Here is a 17290-nt window from a genome sequence, read left to right on the forward strand (position 1 = left end):
TGCAAAAAAACACAGGTTTATTATGCTTCAGAAACAAACGACAAAACATACAGGAAAAATGTACACCTTTAAATTATACACTTTTATAAACAAAATAAAGTCTATCTATATTTACAACAGCTGTTTTTTCAACAGTAGACCAAATTCTGAACTTTTTAAAATCTGGATTTTACAAGTATAAGATACAAAGTTCCTATTTGAAAGTTATGTACACAACTCCAGCATTTTGCTCCTTTGCCAGCTGACGATGGCTCACTCTCTTACTTTAGTTAATTTAGTTTTGTTCCTAAATAATTTCTGCTAAGAAGATATTTTAGTTCAACTTTAGATCAGCTAGCAGTCCCACATCTTGTACACGGTCATGAACGTTGAGGTGGAATGATGATTCAAATAGTTACACACAAAACGTAAACTTCTCTATACACACAAACTGAAAGAAAATGGATAGACCTAATCCACAAGGTTACGGTTCTCATCTCTGCTCACCAAAGGAGCATTTGCATATGTACACTAAGGGGACGTTTGTACTCTGATTTGGGGTTTCTGGGCCTAGAAATGATTCAGGTGCTTGTGACTAAAAGTGCATTTTTACATGCGGTGCTTCAGTATTGATTTGAGCACTGTATCAGAAGGGCAGATGTGAACTGATACTGATACAGGACTAATGGGATTGTTCTGGGCAGTACCCACTCTAAACAGCAGAGGACAGAAGGGAGCATCATCAAAATAGAGATGGTCGCTGACCATGAATGGAGACATATGATTCTAGGCAGGACCCTAGCAGTGCCTTCTAGAGGCTGGCTCGCTTAAGAACCCTACCCCTTACAACCTCTTTCAGCAGCTAGAAGAGCAGTGTCCAAACTTCTGCATTTCAGGTCATGATTTACTACACTGAACAAAACCCAAGTCTGGAACTTGACTTCTCCTCTATGCAGAAAAGTCATTCTTGCCTTTCACGTTTCCAAATGTGGACAGTACCATGGCCCATTCTTAACAGGGGCGACATGTTAAGGCAGGGGAGGGTGTTTGCCAGAAAGTGTTGGTGATATTAACGACAATAATAAATTATAACGAGGCCCGCAAACGCTCGTCTTTGCTCTCTCTAGCCAGGACATCTCGACTCAAACAGAACAACCTTAAGCCACTTTTTGGTGGGTTTAGACGCCCCATACCAAACAAGGTTTGCGTTTCTTCCTTAGTTACTGAAAATCCTGTCATTCAAAGCTGCTGTTTTTGACTTTTAAATTTAGAGGCAAAATAATCAAACGTCACTGCATGCGTCAGTGAATGTCTATGCGCTTTGTGTCATCTGGACACAAACTACGAGAGGCCCAGTGACTTTTTTCTAAATGAACTGCATGTCATTGAAGCTGAACAGCAGTGTTACTGACAAGTCACTCTGGCTTGTAAAATATTAATGTGCATTTGACATCTAAAGGTTTATGTGGCGCCTAGGTAAATGTTTTCATCTTTAAATGGATGAATAAAACGAGAGGGATATTCATTTTTAAAACCTCTTAAATGAAGCTAAAACATGTGAAAAGCCTGCACACATGCCAGTAAGAGCGTTAAAGGACCACGTAGAAATCGTACTTAAACGGCTATCATAAAACACAGTAAAGCCAAACCTCGATTAACCAGGCTGTGGTCGACCTTGTGGGTTACGGCTTCCTTAAGACCTGGCCATGGCTGCTCTGGGTCATGTAGGTATAGCAAAGGTTCATCCCTCTGTGATCTGACCCTTCAAAGATATAAAACCACCCCCCACCCCAAATATTTCACGACCTGTTTGAATGTAGAAACCCTCCCCCACTCATCCCTCTCAGTCGGTGAGGACCACCAGCTCCCCCTCACTGTGTTCCCCTGCTTCACTGTCCTCTCCCTCACTGTAGGGCTGCTTGCCGCGGGGCCCGTCCGGCTCCTCGGCGCCCCGGCCCTGGGGGGCCTCCAGGGCACGGGGGAGGTAATGCTCCAGCAGGGCGGGGTGCAGTGGCAGGGTCATCGGCACCGGCGTGCTGGGGTACTGGCCCTCCGCACTGGGGTAATGGAGCTTCTGCTCTGATTGGCTGGAAGGGAAATGCGGAGAGGTTTGAAAGTGGGGGGCCTTTTCTGCATTTAACGTTATTTAAAGAACTATGAAATCGGACACTATGGTGATAGGCTGGGCACACGTGAAGAAAGACAGCGTGGTAGCTGTCGAAAGCTAGCACCATCTGTGGTGTATTGTATTTATAGGGCATTAACCTGCAGAAATTCATGTACATTTATGTACAGTCCTAAACTCTGAACACATAAACCGGAGAATGACGATGAGCTATGTTGACTGGTTCCTTAAACACTGACTCTGATGTAAACTCTGACCTATGATCCTCCAAGAAATATTTTAATGAGCACTAAAGAGGAAGTAGTGGCGAGAAACCGCGAATGTCACTGGCAACGAAAAAAAAAAAAAAAAAAAAAAAGGCCATTATGCAAATGAGGCCAAAGGCCTTCAGCATTCATGCATGGTTATTAAAAAAAAAAGAAGAAAGTTTTAAGTTGAGTTTTTCCATAATAACATATACGTGTGCCTGCGTTCACGTGTGCCTGCGTTTATGTGTGCCTGCGTGCGTGAGCGCCCCACCTGGGTGGGTAGGAGGTGCGCTGCTCCTGTCTGCGGCTGCGCATCATGGCCTTGTATTCGCCCACACGCAGCCGCCGCCCCTCCACGATGCACGTGCGCTTGGGCCGCGGCTTGTACTTGTAGTCGGGGTAGCGCTCCAGGTGCTGACGGCTCAGACGCGCCTGCTCCTCGTAGTACGGCTGCTTCTCCTGATTAGACATGGACTTCCAGCGTGAGCCTGCAGGGGGAGATGGAGAGGGGGGAGAGGGGGAAAGACACAGAGAGAGAGAGAGAGAGAGAGAGAGAGAGAGAGAGAGAGAGAGAGAGAGAGAGAGAGAGAGAGAGAGAGAGAGAGGGTCAGGCATATTTAAGAAATACCTTTCAAGAAATGGTGTTGCATGCATTGGTTGGGTCACGGCACCAGCAGTGTGTCTAAATGTGTCTCAGCATGTCAAAGGGTGTGACAGGGAGTACAAGTTCAGCTGTTAAAACAACAGCAGCCAGAAGAAAAAAAAACACAACACACAAACCTTAATACACAGTAGAGTCTAAGAACACCTGCTCTTCAAGAACGCTGCTGCACACACACACAATGCATGCTTGAGGTATCATGCTCATAAAAAATGTGCTCGAGGCCGATTGAGAATAGGACAGACAGTTTGTAATGCTGCAGTACTCTCTGGTGCTGTGACCGTAGTAGGCGGGGCGTGAACGGTGCAGGGGGCGGGGCGGGGCTGGTGTGTTTCAGCCCCTGCACAATGGAATGGAATGTCAGTGTTGTGTCAGAGGAAGGGGGGCGGGGTTAGCCCTGGGAATTGTTTTGCAGGTGGCGGTTCGTGCCCTGCCGTGGCCCCTCCCTCCCCTCTGCACACCGCCTGGTGCCAGGAGAAGCAGCTGGTTACACGCCCGAAAAGAAGCAAACTATTTACACAGAGGCTGAGGACCAGAAACCACCAGACAACAATGTGAGGTGCAGGCCGAGAATGAGAGAGAGAGAGAGAGAGAGAGAGAGAGAGAGAGAGAGAGAGAGAGCGCACTAGTGATAGCGTGAGAGACAGAGCACACTAGATATTATAAAGTGGAGAAGGGTGCGTCTGACTCTTCCCCGACGGAGCTGTGAAGATGAAGATGCTGGAAGGAGGCCAGAACAGCAGCACAGGCCAAAGCTTGGCGGGGGGGAGGAGTCCTGGGCAGTGGGGGGCGTGGCTGTGGGAGGCGGGGCTCCTCACCCAGGATCTTGCTGATGCTGGAGTTGTGCATGTCGGGGAAGGCCTGCAGGATGCGCCTGCGCTCGTCCTTGGCCCACACCATGAAGGCATTCATGGGCCTCTTGATGTGGCCGGAGGAGGTGGTGCGGCTCTCGGCATAGCCCCCGACTCCAGACACCCCCATCTGCCCTAAGGGTGAAGAGAGAAGAGAGCAGGGTCAGAGGTCAGTCAGAGCATAGTCAGAGAGGAGGGTCAGAGGTCAGTCAGTGCAGAGGGTCAGAACGGAGGGTCAGAGGCCAGTCAGAACAGAGTCAGAGAGGAAGGTCAGAGGTCAGTCAGAGCAGAAAGTCACAGAGGAAGGTCAGACAGGAAGGTCAAAGGTCAGTCAGAGTAGAGGGTCAGAGAGGAAGGTCAGAGGTCAGTCAGAGCAGAAAGTCACAGAGGAAGGTCAGAGAGGAAGGTCAAAGGTCAGTCAGAGTAGAGGGTCAGAGCATAGGGTCAGAGAGGAAGGTCAAATGTCAGTCAGAGCGGAGAGTCGGGAAGTCATTTTTGCTTATCACTCTCCTTTTAAGCAAATCTCTCATCATCATCCCCATGTCTTCTATAAATCCCACAGCAAATATGGGTTAACACTTTGCGTGCCAAGGGTTACGAAAGACTAATGAGCTCTGGGTGTAGCAGAGCGCTTAAACAGCACGACCTAAAACACCACAGTGCCATACAGAGCTCCTGAAGATGAACTGGCAGGTCTGGTCTGCAAGCCAACTGTGTTCAGCGGGGACAGGGTCCCACAGACAAGCCTCGTCCAGCCGGGGCAACACAGAGACCTACCCTCTGAGTCACTGCCCATGTGATCGTCACCGTGACGAACAGAGAGGCCATCATCGATGCGGTCAGCGGGGGGCGGACGCTCGGTTCGCATGGCCTCCTTGTAGTCACCCTGCAGACAGGGCGAGAGAGAGAGAGAGAGAGAGAGAGAGAGAGAGAGAGAGAGAGAGAGAGAGAGAGAGAGAGAGAGAGAGAGAAAGAGAGAAAGAGAGAGAGAGAGAAAACGAGGATTGCTAGAGGCTCTTGTCATGCAACCACACCTTCGCCAGATGACAAACAGGGCCTAAGGAAAATTATTCAAATAGATGTGGGGTAAAGGGGAGGGGGCAGCGGCTCTGTGTTCAGCACTCGGGGATGTTTGGAGAAGCACCATCACTTTCCTGGAAGCGGAGAAACGGGGTCTGTAGGACATCCAAGCTAAGAACAGGTTTGGGAGGTATGCTCCTACATTCACCACACACAAAGGCCAAATTACTGTCATATCTTCTCGTGGTTAGGGCTGAAAGCAGCAGAGGAACAGAAGAGTCTTGATAACTGGCTTGGGGCCTTTGGAAATGACTGTGCCAAAACCAGGCTGCACGGAGCAGACGGAGAAGGGGGAGACCATCCGAGCTGTGGGGTTAGGAACAGCTGGTAATGCCTGAGACTCCGCCCCCACCACCAGTGTTTAAATGATAACGCGATTAACACCCCCCCCCGGAGTAACCCTAGATGTGACCGTGACCCTGTGCTGTGACCTCTAGCTTGGCCTATGGCCTGTACTGGGTGCTGTTTTCATGGGAGAGGCGTTAACACATTCCGGTCGCGACGTTTCAGCCTCTGAGCGTGAGCGGCGGTGACAAACAGCAAAGCTCCAGGTGACACCAGGGAGCATATTTGTGTGTGTGTGTGTGTGTTTGTAAATGCTCGTCACTTGGAGCTTCCGGCTCACCAGCCTTGCTCCGCTGTCCCGGTCCCGCTCCCGGTCCCGCTCTCGGGCCGCGTGGCCCTGACCTCCACGCAGCAGCTGCTGGGCATCACGGATGGCCTGAGTCACCACGTCACCCTCGCCCAAAAAGCCTGGAGAAGGAGAAGGAGGAGGAGAGAACATCAGACATGTACTCTTTGACAGGCACGCGCTCCGAGTCCAGGAGCCGTCAGCCAGAGCCATGTGCCCAGGGGGAGCTGCACCTCCTCCTGCCAGGCTGAGCCTCTGAAGGCCAAGGAGGGCCAGGCTGTCTGGGGGTGCTGACAGATGCCTGTGACGCCTCCAACGTAGGCATGTGGAGTGGTGAAGAGGAGAAGGGTCGCTCCTCCTGGGGCTCAAAAAAGGCTCCCGCAAGGGTTCTCCACAGAACACGAGCCTCCGTCTCAAGGACTGAACACTTAAGCCCTGACACAGACAACACGAAAATAACCTCAGAGGTAATATCAGATGAGAATTTTTTTTTCCATGTCTGTCTGGCTCTCTCTTTCTCTTTCTCTCTCTCTCTCCTCAACATAAATACTCATATCTACTAAGACAACACAGAGAGGAATTTCATCAAGCTGACACCTCCATCTCGCCAGGGCGAAGGTTGGAGTTTCTTGGTACTGAAAGAGAAGTTCAAATTTTGCTAATAACTTTGAAGGTCCACCATGAACTAGTCTGTTGAAGAGGGCAGCTGGGAGATTTATAATACTAAACAAACAGCAACCACTGCCTTGATCAATATAGACAGAGCAATGCAAACACAATACAGTAAAGGCTAGCAAGGTCTTGCTTATTGATTGTGTATTTGGAACACTGTACTTCTGTGGTTAGAGAGCTTCTATTGTTTGTACAGAGACAGTGTGGAATCAGTTTGTGTGTGTGTGTGTGTGTGTGTGTGTGTGTGTGTGTGTGTGTGTGTGTCACACACCCAGGCCAAGTGTAGGTCTAGGGGGACTACGTGGAATCTCTCTGGGCCTGTAGCTGGATGACAGCTGGGTAGAGGCCAGTTCAAGAGTCTGGGGGCTGGGGGTCTTGGGCTTGGCGGTGAGGTTCAGGGGTTGAGTGCTCTCCTGCAACACAAACGCTGCATTTACAAAACTCTAATGGATAGTCTCGCAGAAAGGGTGAGTGGCAGTGGAAGGAGCAGGACCAGCAGGACCTGCAGGATGCTGTACCTGTCGATAGACTGCGCTGCTGGATCTTTTGAGGGGGGTGGAGTGCGTGGTGGACAGCAGCTGCATGGGATACTCCACTGGAAATGGAAGAGAACAGAAATGCCACGTGATTCAACCAGGAAATGATCACATCCAATCAGGCGCTCGCGCTCACACGCACATTTCAAGACTTTAAGTAAAAAAAAAAAACTTCCAGCTTCCATCAGGAACAGAGAAAGTAGCACGTAAAAACAGGATTACTCTCCTCTGACGTTTTGCTCCAATATCCCAGACACACAGAGAAGCACATTAGTGCTGGTGTTCATTAGCTGCACCGTTCAGCCCCCTGACACCCCCCCCCCCCCCCACACACACACACACACACACACACACACACACACACACACACACACACACACATCCCCCAATGAGGCAATGCTGCACTTGCTCCATTCTGTTCTCCACAAACAACTTCATTAACAATACGGATCTGCCATTCACTGAGCTCATGAATCCATGGCCGCCTTTTTTCTTCTGTTTTTTTTTCTTTTTTCTTTACATGACGGAACATGCCGTCCTGTTCAGCTCGGTCTGTGGCCTCCACAATGGCGGTGGAGCTGAGTGTGTGGCCCGTGGAGCTCGCCGCGATGAATGTGCACTCCAGCTGAAAAGACAACCCTGAGCCTCCGCGACGTGCACCAGCACGAGTACCTCAGCTCCGAGGAGCGACTCAACTCGCGCGACCTCTCGCTGAGCTCGCTACTTTTTACATAAGAGTGACAAAACGGCAGAGCCAAAAGAATTACTGCTCACAATAAACACTTTTATTAAGAATATAGATATATAAATAAATAAACAAAAATCAGACCTTGAGATGAACAACAGAGAAGGGAAGGGAGAACGTGGAATCAAAAACCGAGATGACCTGGGGTCATAAACTCAGAGCTGCGATCATTCGTTTTGTTCATGAATAAAATGCCTGCGAAGACCTGGGAGTCATTTTTTTGTCTCCTTCTTTTTAAGGTTCTGCACATTGCGAAACTTTACAAAAGACACAAATCAGTAACCTTTGCCCACAAGAGACCAATACAAACAAGAACTTTAAAGGCACGGAGATTGTTAATATTTGAAGTCAATCGCTCAGATCTTTTCAGCAGAACACATTTGATCTACAGGAGGAGAGCGGCCACTGAACCTGCTCCCTCCAGGAAGTCACGTGGTCCAACCAAAGAGTGACACAACGAGGCGGCGAAGGACTTCTCTGAACAGCTCAGCTCTTAAGAATAAAACCTTTTATTTATGTAGTACTGTGGAGAAAGGAAGAAAAGAAAAAGATGGGAATGAAAAAGAAAAAGTAACAAGCAAAAAGATTTTAGATGATAAGTGAGATGCTTGAAATGTTGACATTACTACAGAAACATCAAGTATGGAATGGAGTTAGCAGAGCACAGACAGAGATCACGATTAGAGAGGCTGGTTGTGTGGAGGCGGAGCCATGGTTTCAAACACGCCCCCTGCCTGCAAGGCCCGGCTGTGTGGAGGCGGAGCCTGACTGTCACTCACCCGGCTTGCAGGGGATGGGCTGAAGGGGCAGCCCCATCTGCCCGTCCGAGGTCACTGGCAACGGCTGGGTGTTGGGGTGGAAGGCAGGGATCATCACATAGGGCAAATTCACCTGCTGAGGCAAGGGTCAAAGGGCACAGGTCACCACAGGTCAGTCTACTCCTCTCAGAGCAACAAGGGAGGCAAAAGCAGCACCAGCAGGGTCCAGCGTTCACACTATTATTTACTCTTGAAAACTCTGAAAATGCCACTAATGTAGAAATATATTGGTTTGGACATAAACTAGGTGTCTGGAAGTTCAGACGTGGGGAAATGCTGCATTAACCGTCCACACCACAAAAGGTTTTGCTTTTGGATATGTCTGAAGGCTCTCCCTTCCCATTGGACCAGAGCAATGTCACGCTGAACCCCGTGACCCCGTGACCTCCAACACCAATGCCTGCCTCACCTGGATCTGCTGCTGCAGGAGGTTGATCTTATGCTGCTGTTGGATTAGCTGCTGTTGTTGCTTGGCGATCTGAAAAACACACACACACACACACACGCGCGCACACACTGTTCAATGAACGGAAAGTCAGCCGTTCATGTAGAGGTCAAGGGTCAAAGGATACGCATCACTGTGGCAACAACTGGAACGTGAAAGACTGAATGTATTTACAGCTCTTTACACTGAAACAGCAGCATTTATGCTACCAACAGGGAGGATTATGAGCTAAATCTAGACAGTTGTGAAAAATACTGAATCCTAAGACAGCTGATTTTCATAATTTCCACACAATTTAGCATCAGCAACACTGCATATACAAGAGATGTGTGCAGCATCATTGGTGGTCATCATTATGATGTAAACCACAATGTTGTAAAGAAAAGGGGGCCACATGTTCTTTACTGGAACGCTATTTCTTGGTGTACTAATTATGGTTCCAATTTGAAAATCAACAGAAGACACTGGCTTCCATGTTGGGGTGGGACCCACGGTGCCAGTGTGACACAGAACTCCCCCAGTGAGTGTTCTCCGCTAACACTCCTGCGCTCTCCTCTCTTCCCCTCCCCTCTCTTCTCCTCCTATTCTCCTCCTCCCCTCCCCTCCCCTCTCCTCTGCTCTCCTCCACTCTTCCCCTCACCTGTTCCTGCTGCTGCCGTGCCAGCTCCATCTGTTGTTGTTGTTTCTCCAGGAGCAAGGCGGCCATGTTCCTCTGCTCCGAGTGTGCGCCCAGTAACTGCTCCCTCAGTCCGGACAGCTGGTTAATCATGAGCAAGAGCTGCAACTCCTTCTCAGCAAGACTCTCTGGAGTGCCTGCACATGCACACGCACGCACACACACACACACAAAAATGCACATAAACACAAACACACATGCACATACGGTCAGTCCAAAGGGCTGATTGAAGTCGCAGATGAACAATGCCAAATAGAAGTTATGAATTAATAATTGGTGCATCACAAATGCAGCCTCCAAAAACCTCCACACACACACACACACACACACCCTTCCCCCCTTCACACACACACACACACACACACACACACACACACACACACACACACAACTGATGAAATGTGCATTTCAGAGCTGTATATTCCATTCCTATTTACTGCTGCAAAGTGTCAACACCAACATGCTAACGTGGTTCCCACCATGAGAACCTGAAGCACTTTGGTTCACCTTTCACACTGGTGGTGCCTTGGAATCCCTTCCCAAATATCTTCTCCCTCCAGTCCGCATTCAGGAGCTTCTCAATGGTGGGCAGCACTGTCCAACCACACAAGAGAACACGAGATGTGATGTGTGGGCAGAACTATGGAGTCTGCTCAGCTTCCCGTATGCGTGGCCTTGCGCCGAGCGTCACAGCCTTCAGCTTAACCCGCCATTATAAAATGAGCAGAATGTGAGAATGCAACAATTCAATTACTATTTTTCAATGACAATTGAACAGAAATAGAAGCAGAGTCAAGTGTTTTGTGTGTTTCGCTTCCAAGACGATGGCCTATTTACTGCGACCTTTAAACATCTGCAGAGAGCTTTGCAAACATGACACAAGTGAGAATCTAGACTTTTATTTTTCGTTTAGACTGAACCAACCACATTCCCACTCTCAACCACTGGTACAAATAAACCACTCGAGTCTACGAGTGCTTTGGTGCTGAGAGAGACAATGGAAGCCATTAGAAGCCCGTATGTCTCTCTAAATAATCACTGTGGGAGTTGGCCTTGGCTCAGCTCGCTGGGAACAATGCAAGTTCGAGTCTGGAAACTTAACAGCTCCTGAAGAATTTACTTTCCCGCACGGTGTCTGTGCTCACCTTCGCTAACGCTGGCCAGGGCTTCAGGCTTGTCCTGACTCCTGTCCTGACTGGCGGGACTGCGTGTGCGTAACTGCTCGTTGCCGGGAGAATTAGCCTGTGTAAGAAAGGGCCAGAGACTCTGAGATCTGGACTTCTTCATGACGACAGTACCAACACTTCACGGGATAAGCTACATTTTGGTGCAGTGTAAATCAGTGTTGTTACACTGTAGTTAAGGGAAATATGGTTTACTTATCACCAGAACAGTGTTAGCTAGTAACAGTTCTATGTTACCCGTCACAGTTCTATTTGCTGAGGTGAAAATATATTATCTGTAATTCAAAGCAATGAGTTTGATAACTGATATGTACGATTATACATCTCTTAACATTCATTCACATTAATAATCCCACATTCCCTGAAGGTGATGGTTTTACCGTGAAGGTCTGAGAGTTGAGGGCTAGCAACGTCTCGCCATCCCGTCGATCGGACGAGGGACGCGCCGACCACTCGCCCGGCGGTGAGGGCTGCAGGGATTCACGCTCCCTGACTCCGCCCCCATCCCAAGACTCCTCCTCTTCCAGCTTGACACCAACGCTCACCATGGTCACATTATCGCTGGCATGGGGTTGAGGCACAGGAGGGCTGGGCTCACACATTCTGTGAATTCAACAACATTCATTCATCCATTTACCACTTCAGACCAACAAGAGGCAGTGAACACAGTACACACACAACACAGTAAAACATTTTCCATCAGGATGGCAAATCTGTAATGGGGGTAATAGTAATCTGTGATGGGGGTAATGGTAATCTGTGATGGGGTAATAGTAATCTGTTATGGGGGTATTTCACTGCTGCAATGTGACCAAGGAGCCCTGAGGAACAGTTGACTGGTCTGCATGTGAATAAGTGAAGAGGCTCTGTGAGCAACAGATACAGGTCACCAACAAAGTCTAGCACTTCAGAGCTCACAAGTTGGGAAGAAGAGGGTGTGTGTGTGTGTGTGTGTGTGTGTGTGTGTGTGCACGCACTTCTCAAGGACTCAAGTCTATCAGCACAATGGCAGAAGACAGATGCAAGCCTCGAGTTCCAGACACCACCAAGAACTGGTCTCAAGTAGCGTGCCAACTCCCCCCCCCCAGTGTGAAAGGACAAGGGGGCAGAGCAGGGATGGATGGAACAAGGATGGATGGAACAAGGATGGATGGAGCAGGGATGACGGACACAGAGAGATGAAGCCACTCTGCTCTCCAACACCTCTCCCGCACAAACAGAAAAAAAAGGAAAAGCAAAAATAGAAATAGCAGATAATGTTTAATGGTCTAATGACCAGTGATGTCAGTAACGCGTTACTTAGTAACGCGTTACTCTAATCTTACCACTTTTTTCGTTAACGAGTAATATAACGCGCTACTATTTCCAGTCCAGTAATCAGATTAAAGTTACTTATCCACGTAACTGTGCGTTACTATTTATATTTTCCCTAGTAAAAATATATCTTTTTGCTTTCTTCTTGGCTCAGTTCTACTTTTGCGTCTGACCGTAGCGCTCGACTCCGCACGCTGCGCGCGACCCTGTGAGAGCGCGAGCACGTTTTACACGTCATTTTTGCAGCGTTCTCCGTAATGATATGTGGTAGTATAAAGAAACACCCCCCAAAAACAGGGCAAGGAACATTTACCTGAAGAATTTTAATGTTGCTTTGAGTTTCACGTTTGAAAAGTGCTGGAATTTTGACTAACGTAGCCTACTTAAAAAAGGTTGAAATTGTAATAGTATTTAGTTTCACAACAAATGCTGTCTGACTGAACAGTTCGCTTGTATTACGTTTACAAATAAATTTACAAATACCGCGCGTGCAGCTACACAAACGTATTGTCAGGATATACTGTAGCGACTACTACTCCTCACGGTGAATTCCCTAATGGACAGGCACTTGGCCACTCAAGGTGTAGCTTAAGTGACACTGGCAGGGTTGCCAGGTCCTACAAAATATCCCGCACAATGTCAGTGTAAATCCCGCCCTTCAGAAGCCTAAACTAGCCCAATGCCCAAAGTTGTTGACCGGGGGGGGGGGGGGGGGGGAATTGACGAGTGTAAGTTGTCGAGGGGTGTCAGTGTAAAATGGAGACAAATTAAGTATTATATCGATTCTTAGTGTTGACTTGAAACTCCCGCGGTAGCCAAAGTCAAAAGTAGCCCAAACTGCACCCCGCAACCCCAGAATTTGTACCCGCGGCAGGATTTCCAAACAATACCAATTTTGCGTGAAAACCGCGAACCTGGCAACTCTGGACACTGGGTGGACGGCGCCTGCGAGCGCCAGGGTTGCGTTATCAATAAAGTTTCCCTCCTCTGGATTTTTGGATTAAGCAGTTTCTGCCTCGGTTACCGAACCTGCTTCAATACATTGTTACTGTTAAAAATGCACTTCCAATAAAGTGAGTATTGGAAAAATTAATTTTGCTACTGAATGTAACTAATAAAGTAACTTGTAATCTAACGTAGTTACTTTTAAAATCAAGTAATCAGTAACGTAATTAAGTTACTTTTAAAAGGAGTAATCAGTAATCGGATTACTTTTTCAAGGTAACTAAGCCATCACTGCTACACACACACACACACACGCCACTTTATTAGGTACACTTGTCCAACTGCTCATTAACGCAAATGTCGAATCAGCCAATCAATCACATAGCAGTAGCTCAATGCATTTAGGCATGTAGACATGGCCAAGACGATCTGCTGCAGTTTAAACCGAGCATCAGAATGGGGAAGAAAGGTGGTTTAAGTGACTTTGAACGTGGCATGGTTGTTGGTGCCAGACGGACTGGTCTGAGTATTTCAGAAACTGCTGACCTACTGGGATTTTCACACACAGCTATCTCTAGGGTTGGTTGTGCATGTCCATCATGTCCATCCCTTTATGAGCACAGTGTACCCATCTTCTGATGGCTACTTCCAGCAGGATAACATGCCATGTCATAAAATGCAAATCATCTGACAGGTTTCTTTAAAACGACAATGAGTTCACTGTACTCAAATGGCTTCCACAGTCACCAGATCTCAATCCAATAGATCACCTTTGGGATGTGGTGGAACGAGAGATTCACATCATGGATGTGCAGCCAAACAATCTGCAGCAACTGTGTGATGCTATCATGTCAGTATGGACCAGACTCTCTGAGGAATGTTTCCAGTACCTTGTTGAATCTATGCCATGAAGGATTAAGGCAGTTCTGAAGGCAAAAGGGGGTCCAACCTGGTATTAGCAAGGTGTACCTAATAAAGTACACACGATAGATAGATAGATAGATAGATAGATAGATAGATAGATAGATAGATAGATAGATAGATAGATAGATAGATAGATAGATAGATAGATAGATAGATAGATAGATAGATAGATAGATAGATAGATTAGATAGATAGATAGATAGATAGATACCTATTGTTGTATAAAGGGAACAAAGGAAACTTGAACAATAGGAGGGCCATAACAAAAACAGCAGTAACAATGCAGCCCCAATGTGCCAGTGGAGTGAGGAAAAAATAAACTCATTACAAAAATGCGGAAGAGTTGCTGAGCTACCAAGGGCACAATGACTCCGGTTCCTCCTTCAACCCCCCCCACACCCCTTGCTCCCCATACCCCCCCCCCACTTGTGTACTTCTTCCCAGTGTCTCGTAGATAACAATGATGAGAGGCGAGAGGAAGCAGCACAATTTCTCACATCAAGATCAAACCAACAATGCGAATAATGTCGTAAGACTCCTGTTCCAAGTTTATTAAAAGTCTAACTTAAACACAACAAGATTCCACTAAGGTCACCCGGACCACTTGGTAGCGTCTTTCAGCTAAATGCCCCCCCCCCCCCCCCCCCCCTCGCTGGACCTACAGGGAGAATCAGATACGTACAGGCACGGTCACTAAGCCGCCAAAGCTATTCCTAGTTCTCCAAGTCCAGGAAGCAAGGGTCCCTCACCAGGTGCAAGACAGCGTGGACTTAGCGGGTTTTTCCAAGTGCACTTGCAGCCAAAGAAGCATGCTGGGTATCTTTTGGGGGGGGAATGAAACGTGCAAACAATGATGCTGGAATTGGAAAGAAGTGAGACAGTGATAGTGAGGATAATGTTCTGTTCAAGGTCCGCATTAAACACAAACTGCTTTAAGAGTCTCTAGCAGCAGGTGCAGGGTCTGTTTCCCCAAAGTCTGTGAGATAAGATTCACGACGACAGTTATTTACGTGATGGTGGGGTTGGGAAATCGACCACCCACAGATCCAACCACGGAGAAAGCTGTTACTTTTTAAAAGATTTATCTTTCACTGCAGTGGAGCTTGATTGAATATTGTATTAAATATGAGGAAAATACGAAGCAAAAATCTATCAAAACACAAAAGCTACCAAAGGTTAATGCTTACAAAGGTTAAAAATAACAATAATTTTTTAAAATTAATAATTATTTATAAGTAAGAACCTTTTGATTGCATCACCATTATTATTGTTGTTAATAATAATTAAAAATGATTACTATTATTCTTCTTATTATTACTTCTGTAATCAAAAAGACTACAGATATAGAAACACTCAACCATAACATAATACTTAAATTTACCTTTAACTTTACCATGAGAAACTTATTGCACAATTGCCTAAAAGCATTGTGTTAAAAATGTTTATTATTTAAATTGGAAGGAATGACAGAAGTCTCACGCATAATTAGCCATTACATCGCTAAACTGAGAAATTAAACTGCAGAACTAGGTAGCTGCAAATCTCCTCCAAATTACTCAAACTGGTTTTAATTTGCCTTACCTGTTGTTTGGGTGAGGAGCCATGTCTTTCTTTACACGCTTAATCAGTGCAGGCAGGTACAGGAGCTGCACGTTGTGAATTGAGATAACATCGGATTCTGTGGCGGTGTGTGTGTGTGTCGTTCAGCTGAAGCACCTCTGAAACCGAACGCTTCCCACGGCCCACAGGCGCGCGCAAGAACACCTCGAGTTGCCTGACGAGTTGTAGCGTGTTCGTCTTCTGCTCACAGCGTCTCCCATGTAAATGTCCCACTGGCGTTTCCCCCCCCCACTTTCCCCTCTACGATTTACTTCCTGATTACAGTATGTTTAGTTTTTAAAACATAATCAGAAAGTTCAAACAATGACGTGAGAAGTACCCAGAATGTGGCGAGTCAACGCCTGAACTTCAGAAGTCACCTAAAGTAATTAGAAGACAAACGAAGCACTTGTAATGACACGAAAAAGACGAGACCTGTTAGAACCTGCAGTGACAGAAAGACGGAACGTTTTCTTTTCCATTAATACTGGGCTACGCAAAACAATCCTGACATTTTGCCTCCAGCAAATAACACGACTCCATGGGTAACAATTAGGCACATTAGAAATATAAATACTGGTTTAAAAACCTAACACCAAATTACAAAAACCACGCTTTGGTTCATTTGTAGTGGGGATGCCCTCAGATGACAGGACACTTCACCCGCGGTGCCAAGCTTGTGCAGTGTGAGGACCCAGTGCCAGGACCCAGCCCCACCAGCTGTTAACAGCTTCACCTGGGAGTTCCCTACATCACCTGCACCACGTTATGCTCACAGAGGCTAAATGCCAGCCAACTATTTCAACAAGGGCAGTGTCTTCACAGGCAAACATCAGGAATCTGTGCTGAGCTCTACCGCTCATAGCCCGTCACTTGACTGCAGCTGTCAGTGTGGGCCCCGTCGTGTGGCCCCCGCCGTGTGGGCCCCGTCGTGTGGGCCCCGCCGTGTGGGCCCCGTCGTGTGGGCCCCGTGTGGGCTCCGGCCCTGCCGCCTTCCCCCCACCTCATGCAGAAATGCCGCGTGACCTTCTTGGAATGGAGACCTCGGATCTCTGTCTCACTTCTGGCCTCTGCGACTCACCCTTTTAGCTTCTGTCTCAGACCACAGGAGTGAGTCATAGGAGCACACCTTTAAGAGTGAGCAGGAGGAGTGCATCTGTATAAGTGCACCTTTAAGAGTGAGAAAAGAGTGGCATTTGCATGAAGTGTTTTGCTGATGCAACTGCCTCCTGAATGTTTTTTTTTTTTTTAGTTATGAAGTTTAATAATACTAATTGTGCAAGACCATCTTTGGCAAGTAGCCTGAACAAACGTAATTCACAGTATTCACAGAACACTTTAAATATTCTTTCTTCTGTAGTGGTTCATATTTTGAATTTGATGACTGATTGTTAGATGTAAACAATGTCAATGTCACTTGCAATATATTTACAAATGTCTACTGTGGTTTACATTTCAACTGTAGCTTCTCACAGACGCTGAACATATATGTTAAGCAACTTTAAACAAACATTTTTGATGTGTTTGATAAAAAACAATGTGTTGCGTGCACAGGATGAACATCGGGGCAGGCATGGCCATCTTTACAGTTTACTCTGCATACGCATTTATGCTGTTTATTTAAGCATTTAAGAGGCTTTAATGCAGGAGAGGAACGCAGGGATCATCTTCCTGCTTACTTAAGCAAATTTCCTTTAAGCCTGTTTAACAAATAAAATGTAAATGCTTATGAATAATCACAACAGTTGTTCACCTGCTGACCTTAAAATAGCACAGCCCTGAGTGTCAGCACAGCCCTGTGGTTATCACTTATGTCAATTATGCCCCTCGTGCAACTTCACGTGCAAAACTCATCAA

The 17290-nt window shown here is 47.0% G+C and overlaps 1 protein-coding gene across 4 annotated transcripts in view; it reads right to left on the reverse strand.

The window, feature by feature from the left end:
• The window catches only part of sox13 (SRY-box transcription factor 13), a 26173-nt gene continuing 8883 nt past the window's right edge, over positions 1-17290 (reverse strand). For 2 of the 4 annotated variants that reach the window (XM_077006656.1, XM_077006667.1), the window contains exons 2-14: positions 11032-11254; positions 10613-10709; positions 9975-10061; positions 9432-9604; positions 8756-8824; positions 8308-8422; positions 6766-6842; positions 6519-6660; positions 5570-5697; positions 4642-4750; positions 3832-3999; positions 2624-2840; positions 1-2066 (exon numbers count right to left, since the gene is read on the reverse strand). In XM_077006656.1, the coding sequence (XP_076862771.1) occupies positions 1823-2066; positions 2624-2840; positions 3832-3999; positions 4642-4750; positions 5570-5697; positions 6519-6660; positions 6766-6842; positions 8308-8422; positions 8756-8824; positions 9432-9604; positions 9975-10061; positions 10613-10709; positions 11032-11253 (1848 nt within the window). In that variant the 5' untranslated portion in view covers position 11254 and the 3' untranslated portion in view covers positions 1-1822. Of the gene's footprint in view, positions 2067-2623; positions 2841-3831; positions 4000-4641; positions 4751-5569; positions 5698-6518; positions 6661-6765; positions 6843-8307; positions 8423-8755; positions 8825-9431; positions 9605-9974; positions 10062-10612; positions 10710-11031; positions 11255-15415; positions 15669-17290 lie in introns of those variants that run through there. The other 2 variants (XM_077006648.1, XM_077006639.1) reach the window with 2 other exon arrangements.

The sequence above is a fragment of the Brachyhypopomus gauderio genome, chromosome 1 (assembly GCF_052324685.1).
Source record: "Brachyhypopomus gauderio isolate BG-103 chromosome 1, BGAUD_0.2, whole genome shotgun sequence".
Classification (NCBI taxonomy): Eukaryota; Metazoa; Chordata; class Actinopteri; order Gymnotiformes; family Hypopomidae; genus Brachyhypopomus; species Brachyhypopomus gauderio.